The sequence below is a fragment of the Oncorhynchus kisutch genome, linkage group LG1 (genome assembly GCF_002021735.2).
Source record: "Oncorhynchus kisutch isolate 150728-3 linkage group LG1, Okis_V2, whole genome shotgun sequence".
Taxonomy (NCBI): domain Eukaryota; kingdom Metazoa; phylum Chordata; class Actinopteri; order Salmoniformes; family Salmonidae; genus Oncorhynchus; species Oncorhynchus kisutch.
Genome location: NC_034174.2, coordinates 67,768,493 through 67,780,424, shown reverse-complemented (window position 1 = coordinate 67,780,424; position 11,932 = coordinate 67,768,493). Strand labels below are relative to the sequence as shown.

The following is an 11,932-nucleotide window of genomic DNA, read 5'->3' as shown; positions in this document are numbered from 1 at the left end:
TGCTGGAGGGAGAGGGAGATAAAGACCGCCAGCTGTTTGTGCTCGAGCACCGTGTCAACGACGAGGAAGTATTGAGCCGAGGATCATGGAGTTGAAGACAACTCACCTACATGGTGGTTACTGGTTACAGGTGCCCGCTGCTTCACCATTTTACCAGCGAAACAGTATGACAAGGGCGCGCCGAGACCTGGCGGTAATTACCGGAATGTCTGAGGGACATTGTTTAGTCATGTGCCTAAACCACCGTATTGTCTATTAGCGGAGACCGGAGTGGTTTCGAGAGGAGGAGGTGTAAGGGCAGACAGGTAGGAGTCTATTGCTTCAGTAGTTGTTTCGTTTTCACTTCTTGTTACCTGGTAAATAACCAACCACCATGGATAACCACAAGGAGAGTAAGACGAGGAAACAGTCAATGAAAACCAAATCTACAAAACGCAAAGAGAAGAAATACAAAGCCGGGAAGCTTTTCAGGAGGAAATCGTTGAAGTCCGTTGGGAATTTTATGAGCAGGATACTGAAAACTTTGGGAACTTTGGCACACTTTGGCGACGTCGAGCCAGCTGACGGTGAGGATGATGATGGCGGGTTCAGAGACAGCGCCGCGTGCACGTTGAGTGCCAACTCAGGGAATTTTAATAAAGATGAACTTCGGGTCTCGAGGGAGATTAAGGTGAAGAAGAGCGCCTCAACTTTGTCTTCTCATGGATCTATAAAAGACAGGCTGTCGTGGTGCTATGGCGACAAAACTCCAGGAGTCCTTGGGTTGAAGAATCATGGAAACACTTGTTTCATGAATGCGGTGGTTCAGTGCCTCAGTAATACGGACCTGCTGGCCGAGTACCTCGGTTTGGAACAATACAAGGCTGATTTGTGTCAGGGGAGAGTAAACGGAATTGTAAAAAACGAGGACGCGCAACTTGCCAGGGGTGAGGTGACCACACAGTTGGCATCCTTGGTGCGGGCGCTTTGGACCCTTGAATATACACCTCAACTGTCCGTGGAATTCAAGGTGAGTCGCTTGTATAGAAACACTTCAAATGCAGCTCATGTTTGAGGTTTAATTTGTTATTTTCCATAACAGTTCCCGCTCTTGTTCACCTAAGTTATATACTTATGTATTGCTTCAGTGCGACTGATCACGAGAAATGTTCAAAGCTCGGAGCAATCGCGTGCTCACCGCTACAGTTTCCTGCGCAGCATTTAATTCTAATATGATTGGCATTTGCGAATTAATAATATTTAACTAAAGAGAACACATCGTTCCTTTTACACGAGGGTTTGTCATAGTAATAACAGTAGGCCTATGTGTGGGCGGCTATATCAACATGTCAGACTCAACAGGTTTACACTGGGCACAAGCTGGTTGAATCAACGTTTCTTCAACCTAATTTGTCAACGTATTGTGACGTGGAATCTACGTGGAAAATACATTGGATTTGAAAAAAGTCATCAATGTTGTTTTGAGGGTGAAATTGGGGTGATATTTCAACCACAGGATTATGTCATTGTAACAGTATAACTTTAAACCGTCCCCTCGCCCATACCCGGGCGCGAACCAGGGACCCTCTGCACACATCAACAACAGTCACCCACCGCACCGCTCCACAAAAGCCGCGGGGAACCACTACTTCAAGGTCTCAGAGCAAGTGACGTCACCGATTGAAACGCTATTTAGCGAGCACCACCGCTAACTAAGCTAGCGTTTCACATCCGTTACACTCACCCCCCTTTTGACCCCCCCCTTTTCCGCAGCAACCAGTGATCCGGGTCAACAGCATCAATGTAACAGTATAACTTTAAACCGTCCCCTCGCCCATACCCGGGCGCAAACCAGGGACCCTCTGCATACATCAACAACAGTCACCCACGAAGCATCGTTACCCATCGCTCCACAAAAGCGATGGGTAACGATGGGTCACCCACGAAGCAGAGCAAGGGGAACCACTACTTCAAGGTCTCAGAGCAAGTGACGTCACCGATTGAAACGCTATTTAGCGCGCACCACCGCTAACTAAGCTAGCGTTTCACATCCGTTACATTATCATTGTAACCAATTTTCAACATGTGCTAAAATATGTTGAATTTGTAACAATGTCAGATCTTCAATGTTATATCCACAAACAGCTAAATACAATAGGCTGGCGAGTTGATTTATCTATAGCCATTCATTTGGTATCCCATCCAGGGTTTTAACCAAGCCTAGCTTTGATATTTGTCACTAACTACTACCTATTGTGGGAATGATTATTGAGAGATCTCCTAATAACTAAATTTATTCGCTGTTGTTATCAAAGTCATTCCAAAGGGTAGGTTTGTCAAAGTAAATTATATGTAACCATAAGTCATATACTGACTGCATCATCAATGATACTATTTAGGCCTATATAGCATTTGCAAAGTTATCAACAGCTATTGTTTCAATGCAACCCAGGGTTCAACAAAAAATAGATAATATATAGATTTGGTTGATTTCAAATTGAATCTTCAAGTTATCATAAATATGTTGGATTCACCTCTATCTCAACCAAAAATCAAAGTTAAAGAATAGGATTAAATCAAACTTTATTTGAAGTGCATTTAAAGTTAGATTAGATTTCGTCTTATTCTTTAACTTACATTTTTGGTTGAGCTGGAGACGTGAATAAAAAATATCAATTATTAATTTATAGACAAACTGGATATTGAATGGTGTGGTTGGCAACGCAACCAAATATCAACATTTGATGGAGATGTGTCTTCTGCTTGGGTAGTTCCATCTGTGCCACTGACTTAGTCTGGCTTTAATTACAGTTTGTCTACTAATTAATCATTTATATGTTGGATTCACGTCTCCAGCTCACTCAAAAATCGAAGTTAAAGAATAGGACTAAATATAATTGAATCGAACTTTAAATGCACTTTAAATATAGTTCGATTTAGTCCTATTCTTTAACTTTGGTTCTTGGTTGAGATGGAGATACGAAACCAACATATCAATTATTAATTTATAGACAAACTAGAATTAAAGCCGGGTTAAGTCAGTGACAACCAAACACAATTCAACATCACTTTTGCAAAACAGTAAATAGCCTATTAACTTGTGGACAAGTTAACTAATGATAGGTTCTCCAACTAAACCCAAAATAAAGTTTAAAGAATAGAATTAAGCCAGTGGCTCAGATGAAACTATCCAAGCATTAGATATCCTTAATTTTTATATTTGGTTGTGTTGTCAACCAAACACAATTCAGTATTACTTTTGTTATACAGTAAAAAGCCTAAAGTCAAGGCTCTTACAAACTAATAACAACATTTATTCAACCTTAAAATGAGTAACACGTCACTGGTGACATTTTGAGGTTAGCCTACGGTAACAAAAAAAGTCTTCTTATGTAATCATAGAAAGTGTGCATGTTTTAAGATAGCATGCAGAGGTCGCAGGTCTGTGGAGATCTTCACAAGTGCTATAATAATCTGTGCAGAATATCAAACAGCATTGATCACTTGCACTATGCATTTTTTATGTAATCTCAACTGCAATCCAGATCATTTGGTTGTGCTTTTAGATGAAGCACAGTAATAACACATTAAGTTGTTGTATAAATACAAATGATCTGAGATGGTATTCGCCATTTGAACTTTGTTGTGCTTTTAAATGGTTGAAAGCACAGCGATAACACACATAAATGACAACTAAACCAAAAATCAGACATCGATTTTCCAATGGAATTTAGTTGTGCTTTTAGATGGTTGAAAGCATAATGACAACACATTGGGAATTCAACTAACTTCTGGCTGTCTTTATGAGTGAGTGAATAAAGGTTGAAATCTTATTGATCAACCTCTCAAACAAATATTACCCACATTTCCACCCTGAAATGACGTGGTGTGCCTAGTGGGTTGTGACTGGAGGGAGTACAGCTAAGACCGGAAGCATTTAAGCTAACCTTACGCCTAACCCGTTTCCTAACCTTAACCCACAGTAAGTCTCCTAACCTGCCACGTTAATTATCTTAATTAACCTGCTGCATAAATTCTCTTAACCTGCTATGAAAAAGTAATTTCCGGTCGTAGCTGTACTCCCTCTAGTCAGACCCGACTCAACAGTTCTCACGTCCTATTTCTGTGTAAGCAGACAGGTAGCATTTCAGGGGAGGAGCCTGTGGCAATGGTCAAAACAGGTGAGACATGTACTAGCATTACAGGCAGTGTCAAAACTCCCATATGTTTGGATTAATATCGAAATTCAGGTTCTCTTTTTCTTTTCCCCCAACACAAACATGGTCCAAACCATGTGTCAATGCCTATTGCCTAATGACCATTGACCACACATCAGGGCACATTTGCTAACTAATACGCATGCTGTGTGTGCCCTGTGGCTCCCACCTGCCACAAACCCAGATGAGGGGGCTTGTCTGCATTCCCTGGATGTTCTTACTGGGAGGAAGGGAGCGGTACTTCACATGCATGGATGGTGCACTGAGTTTACGGAATGCTGATGAGAGTGAGCCAGACCAAGTCAACACAGTGGTCAGGGACTGCCAGGAAAGCAGGCCAGAGTCCCAAGCGGCTGAGTCAGCGCAGGTGTCTGTCTGGCCTGATGATGTATGAATATGTATGTCTATGGTCTGGCCACACAGGGACACCTGTGGCTGGTCATCCAGGGGCACAGTGCCCAAAGCTAATAACCCTGGGCCTGGGTGAATGACATCGCTCACTCTCATTTACTGGAACCGTTGGACCTATGCTGCAAATATAGATGATGCCAGAATTCATAATTAGAGCATTTTGATTTGGTTCGGCTCATTATAGGCTCTAAGCTAATTATGATTCTAGCAGTAATTTGTGGAAATCGAACTGCGATGCAAAGATAGAGGGCTATGAGGTGAAGGATTTCATAAGCTTCAGAACAGGTAGGGCAATGTGAGATACTTTTTGAAGTTTATACGTTAAGTTTTGTGTGCAGTCTCTCGAAATGTAGTACTCAGATCTATTGAATAATCAACTGCACTTGGGTATAGATATTCCCATTCATTCATTCTCATTCATTCCCTCCTCTCACTGCAGTTATAAGGATGGCTTTGACTTGAACAATACACCGATTTCTATCTGTTGGTCTTCTTTGAACGAGATGAGGATGTTTACTGCTGTAGCAGTGCAGCCAAGTGAATTTAGCCTGGGAAAGGTGGAGACCCCCTACTGAGCAAGCTCCACTGGTGCGTATGGAGAGTGCAGCAGTGAGCTCCAAAACAAACAAGAAATCGTGTTGGTGAAAGACAGGAAAACACCCATCTATCCATTTACTCCTGTCCCACGTAGGAATGGTACTAGTTTGTGATGCGGAAGGATTCTCCACAGTGGTTCTTTGACAGCTAATTGTTTTTGTCAATGTTCCGTGTGCTTTTAAAGAGCACTAGTCAAAGGCATTGGCCTGGTAAACAAGTTCAACAGTGACTGAGTGAGGATAAAAGTTGGCTCTGCAAGCTTTTCCCTCCCCTCACTTTCCTTGCTGAGTCTGGAGGTGGTGGTTGTATCACGTTTCTCCATGACTCCTGTGTAGGCGGTGGTGGGTGTGAGTGGGTGTCATGTTGGTTGTTTTGGAGCACAGTGTTTGTGTTTTCCTGTCTCTGCTTTCTTTCAAGACCTATGGTACTCACACATTTCCGCAGGATGTATTCACCACCATGATTAATGGTCTAGGTTCAACAGGGGGGGTAAATCAATTTCAACTACACTAGGCTATAAGACCACCCAATCTCCCCACTTTATCTTAGTGAAGGTAATGGCACAGAAACCATTAAAGGAGCAATCTGCAATATTTACAGCAGTTCAGTGGACATTTTAATTAATGATATACAGAACACCCATTGATTATTGAAGAATACAACACAAATGCCTCATTTTATCTTTAGGCAAGTCAGTTAAGAACAAATTCTTAATGACAGTCTAGGAACAGCGGGTTAACTGCCTTGTTCAGGGGCAGAACAACAGATTTTCACCTGGTCAGCTCAGGGATTTGATCTTGCAACCTTTTGATTACTAGTCCAACGCTCTAACCACTAGGCTACCTGCCACCTCTCATGAGCTTGGTACAACTGTCTTACCCCACCATATCCCAAATTATAAGGTTATTTTGCTCCACTGTTCAGCTTTATTGCAAACTACGTGGTAGGGCTGCCGTTTGGCCACCCCAAATATGTACTAGTGATTGTGCCTTTAGGATACAGTAAAAGCGCAGACCCTCGTTCTTCCCACACAAATGCATATTTACTGCCTCCAGTATAAGTCGTGGAGTCTGCGTCCCAAATGGCACCCTATTACCTACAAAGTGCGCTGTTTTTTTTTACCAGAGCCCCATGGGCCCTGCTCAAAAGTAGTGCATTTTTATAGGAAGTACGGTACCATTTGGGATGCAGCTATAGGAGTTTAAACTTCTCCATTACAATAGTGTTAACAGAGAGCCTTTCCCAGGCTGTAAACCACTCAGAGATGATTATGGCCAATCGCAATTCATCCTTTGTTTCCTTCTCTATTCTTGATGGTAGTAAATCCCACATTAGGGACGTTGTCGCGGAGACGAGGCACACTGGCAGCCGTCACACTGGCAGCATATCATCAGGAAGAGGATTTCATGTTATGTTACCGAAACTCTTTGGGAAATGAAATCTTGGAGAGCCTTGCATCCAAAATCTTATGTTGTCTTGCCATAATATATAGTGGTTTTCATTCTTTTGGAGGTGAATACAGGGACATGAAGTCCAGCATCCAAACTAGTAAGTCTTCTGCCATCATATATATATTTTGTGGTGAATTCAGATACAGTATAACTCAGATTAATCAGGATCAAAGAGTTGGATGAGTTTTGGGCCAAAGACAGGGGCGTCAAGCGTGGGGAGCCAGGAGACAGACAAGGGCATTTGCTTGGTGGCCGGGACTGCGGTGGGCCGAGGTTTGTGTTTCTCTCCCAACCGACCAGCGGTCGCCCTCCAGGGGAGAAGCAGGTGGAGGCTGCGTCGTCTGGGGCTCAGCTGAGATTGATGAGTGGAAAAAATGGAGAAAATGAGAGAGGGAACGAGGGAGGTAGAGTATGGGGAAAAAGAGGGAGCAGAAGGGATAGGCTTTATTGAGTGGAGGGAATGGAAGGAGAGGCAGGGCAGGAGAGGAATTAAGTGATGACCCATCAGTGTCTGCCTGATCAGCGGAGGAGAGGATCGCCAACCAGCAACACCAGGCTGCTGCTGCAGAAATATGTAACAAGGAATGGAGGTGCCAGTAATAATGGTGATGGATACCATCCAGGCTCATTCCCACCAGGCAGCAACATCTGCTCTTGCGTGTGTGTGTGTGTGTGCGTGTGTGTGTGTGTGTGTCAACATCACAACCTCTAATCTTATGTAATGTCCTAATTCCTCATGGTTCTCCCTCCCAGACTGTCATTGTGGAATCTAACAAGGTCCATTTGACAGGCCAGTCTGGGGTGACCCTGTAAATGTGTTTTTGAAGGAGAGGAGTCATTTTGTTAATGTATGGCACATTCCTAGTCCTGACGGAGCTCTCCTTATACCTCGCTGTTTACATTAGAAAGTGCATTGACAATGTCGTTCCCATAGCAACGATTAAAACATTCCCAAACCAGAAACCGTGGATTGATGGCAGCATTCACGTGAAACTGAAAGCGCGAACCACTGCTTTTAACCAGGGAAAGGTGACTGGAAACATGACCGAATACAAACAGTGTAGCTATTCCCTCCGCAAGGCAATCAAACAAGCTAAGCGTCAGTATAGAGACAAAGTAGAGTCGCAATTCAACGGCTCAGACACAAGAGGTATGTGGCAGGGTCTACAGTCAATCACGGATTACAAAAAGAAAACCAGCCCCGTCTCGGACCAGGATGTCTTGCTCCCAGGCAGACTAAATAACTTTTTTGCCCGCTTTGAAGACAATACAGTGCCACTGACACGGCCCGCAACCAAAACCTGCCGACTCTCCTTCACTGCAGCCGACGTGAGTAAAACATTTAAACGTGTTAACCCTCGCAAGGCTGCAGGCCCAGACGGCATCCCCAGCCGTGTCCTCAGAGCATGCGCAGACCAGCTGGCTGGTGTGTTTACGGACATATTCAATCAATCCTTATCCCAGTCTGCTGTTCCCACATGCTTCAGGAGGGCCACCATTGTCCCTGTTCCCAAGAAAGCTAAGGTAACTGAGCTAAACGACTACCGCCCCGTAGCACTCACTTCCGTCATCATGAAGTGCTTTGAGAGACTAGTCAAGGACCATATCGCCTCCACCCTACCTGACACCCTAGACCCACTCCAATTTGCTTACCGCCCAAATAGGTCCACAGACGATGCAATCACAACCACACTGCACACTGCCCTAACCCATCTGGACAAGAGGAATACCTATGTGAGAATTCTGTTCATCGACTACAGCTCAGTATTTAACACCATAGTACCCTCCAAACTTGTCATCAAGCTCGAGACCCTGGGTCTCGACCCCGCCCTGTGCAACTGGGTACTGGACTTCCTGACGGGCCGCTCCCAGGTGGTGAGGGTAGGTAACAACATCTCCACCCCGCTGATCCTCAACACTGGGGCCCCACAAGGGTGCGTTCTGAGCCCTCTCCTGTACTCCCTGATCACCCACGACTGCGTTGCCATGCACGCCTCCAACTCAATCATCAAGTTTGCAGACGACACTACAGTGGTCGGCTTGATTACCAACAACGACGAGACGGCCTACAGGGAGGAGGTGAGGGCCCTCGGAGTGTGGTGTCAGGAAAATAACCTCACACTCAACGTCAGCAAAACAAAGGAGATGATTGTGGACTTCAGGAAACAGCAGAGGGAGCACCCCCCTATCCACATTGATGGGACAGCAGTGGAGAGGGTTGTAAGTTTTAAGTTCCTCGGCGTACACATCACGGACAAACTAAATTGGTCCACCCACACAGACAGCGTCGTGAAGAAGGCGCAGCAGTGCCTCTTCAACCTCAGGAGGCTGAAGAAGTCACCAAAAGCACTCACAAACTTCTACAGATGCACAAACGAGAGCATCCTGTCGGGCTGTATCACCGCCTGGTACGGCAACTGCTCTGCCCACAACCGTAAGGCTCTCCAGAGGGTAGTGAGGTCTGCACAACGCATCACCGGGGGCAAACTACCTGCCCTCCAGGACACCTACACCACGCAATGTCACAGGAAGGCCATAAAGATCATCAAGTACAACAACCACCCGAGCTACTGCCTGTTCACCCCGTTATCATCCAGAAGGCGATATCAGTACAGGTGCATCAAAGCTGGGACAGAGAGACTGAAAAACAGCTTCTATCTCAAGGCCATCAGACTGTTAAACAGCCACCACTAACATTGAGTGGCTGCTGCCAACACACTGACTCAACTCCAGCCACTTTAATAATGGGAATTGATGGAAATTGATGTTAAATATATCACTAGCCACTTTAAACAATGCTACTTAATATAATGTTTACATACCCTACATTACTCATCTCATATGTATATACTGTACTGTATATCATCTACTGCATCTTTATGAAATACATGAATCACAAGCCACTTTAAACTATGCCACTTTGTTTACATACCCTACATTACTCATCTCATATGTATATACTGTACCCGATACCATCTACTGCATCTTGCCTATGCCGTTCTGTACCATCACTCATTCATATATCTTTATGTACATATTCTTTATCCCTTTACACTTGTGTGTGTAAGGTAGTAGTTTTGGAATTGTTAGGTTAGATTACTTGTTGGTTATTACTGCATTGTCGGAACTAGAAGCACAAGCATTTCGCTACACTCGCATTAACATCTGCTAACCATGTGTATGTGACAAATAACATTTGATTTGATTTGAAGGTGATGTGGGGTACTTGTGAGACCAACGCTAAAGAGGGGAAAGTCAAACACTCTCCAGCTCACTGTCTTGGATGCCAGGGCAGGCGTGGTGTGTGTGTGTGTCTGTGGTGTGGTGGTGTGTGTGATGTTATTGCCTGAGTGTGGGGGTCTCAACCTCTCCTAAGACGTGAGAGGGTGAGAGAGGACAACATTGTAAACTACCCCTGGAGACTGTGTAGGTTAATGGTGTACCTGTGTTTATTTAAGTGGCTAGGTTAGGTCACCCTCAACTGTATTATGAGTGTTTGCAATCGTTTCTATCTGTATCTTACCCTCCAGCAAATGTTTGCCTCACCTCTCTAGTAAGAAGTAACTTGCAAGGCACCATGACATGGCGGTAGGAGAGTGCACTGTAGGACCGTGTAGTCTGCCTATGTTTACAGTGGTTATGGAATAAGATGCATCTTCACCATGGAGACCAGCAGTGCCCTAAAGACAGCTGAGGAGTACAAACAGCTTTTAAAGAGGGGAGCAAATATGGTCTGGCATCTTCAGCTGTCACACAGTGACACACACACACAAAGTCATAAATCATTCAATCCAACAAACTATGTGTAAAACACATTTTTACATTTCGACTTTTTGACATAGCAATCTTTGGCTATCCGATTCATTTTACACCCAGGTTCTCTCATATCTCTTCAGTGTTTACCAAATAGCCAGGATTATTATTCCCATGCTCCCCGTGGGGACAGAAACACAGTATATCATGTTTGTTTTGGCACCTTCATGACCAGTCATTAACTGTTAGTGTCAGGTGTCTGAGCTGTCTGTCTGTGATTTGGTTGGTTATGAGGATGACGATAAATGGAGGCTGATACAGGCTTACTCAAACAGGCCTCAAAATGAGAATGTTATTCGTACTACTTTGGTGGGATTACGCCTCTATCTCTTCTCAGGCATAGGGTGGGTGTGAAAAGTAAAGACTGTGTTGATATGTCTATGCCGATATCAAGGGTAAATCCTTTGAACAAGAAGTGCAATCTGTTTTTGAAGGATGGGATGGGGTCCTTACTTTCCTAGCAACAGTGCTGCTGTGCAGACCCATTAACATGCCATTGTAGCAGGATCACCTCTGGACGTCAACATTACAAAATGTGTGCACACAGCAGACCATAACCCCTCTCTCCAAGCCCTCCTTCTCTCAACCCCCTGTCCTAATGAAGCCATCATAGCCCTGTGACTTCATCAGGTTTCTGCTTCCCAGACACAACGGGCCCATGGTAACCTTGGACACATCGGTTGCTGTCCCCACCACTCTCTCCGCCACCCCCGACTCTGTTTCCCCCTCTCCCTTTTACCCTTTCTGGGGTAGCAACATAACGTAACATAACTGCACTGTCCTTTGATAGGCAGAGAGAGTAACTAGAATTATTGAGGGAGGAAAAGGCGGTGTCCTAAATGGCACCCTATTCCCTATATAGTGCACTACTTTTGACCAGAACCCTGTTCAAAAGTATTGCACTACATAGGGAATAGGATGCCATTTCAGATACAGCCACAGTCAACATGCCCCTTTCACCTCCCTATCCCTCGGAGGGCCCCTTTCATAATGATTAAGCTCATTAGTGGTCCATCTCAGGTAGTAGGGAGGTAGGGGGCCTTCCATCCTGTCCCGTGTTTATATTTAGAACACTGGCGGTGTGATGCAGCGATTTTTTATGAAGGGTGGAGGAGCGTCTGGGATCGGGCTCTGTTACTCAGAGGGCGGAGGGAGGAATGGAGAGAGTGGGGGGGGGGGAGATGGCTGGTGGGAATGGAAAGTAGCCACCTGGATGTCCTGATGGTGTTGTTGTTAGCTACACCTGTCACTGTCTCAAGGAGAGTCAGGGTTGGGTAGATTACTTTCTAAATGTTACAGTTACTAGTTACTTATCCGAAATTGTAATCAGTAAGGTAACTTTTGGATTGCCCAAACTCGGTAACGTAATCTGATTACTTTCTGTTTCTTTTGGATTACTTTACTGTTAAGAGGCATTAGAACAAGACAACAATTATCAATCAAACACATTTGGTGTGTCATTGT

At 44.5% G+C, this 11,932-nt stretch overlaps 1 protein-coding gene across 2 annotated transcripts in view; it reads left to right on the top strand.

The window, feature by feature from the left end:
* Positions 1–11,932, top strand: part of LOC109888552 (ubiquitin carboxyl-terminal hydrolase 43-like) — a 102,837-nt gene continuing 90,905 nt past the window's right edge. For both annotated transcript variants that reach the window (XM_031831213.1, XM_031831209.1), the window contains exon 1: positions 1–1,009. In XM_031831213.1, coding sequence (XP_031687073.1) covers positions 374–1,009 — 636 coding nt within the window. In that variant the 5' untranslated portion in view covers positions 1–373. The remainder of the gene's footprint in view (positions 1,010–11,932) is intronic.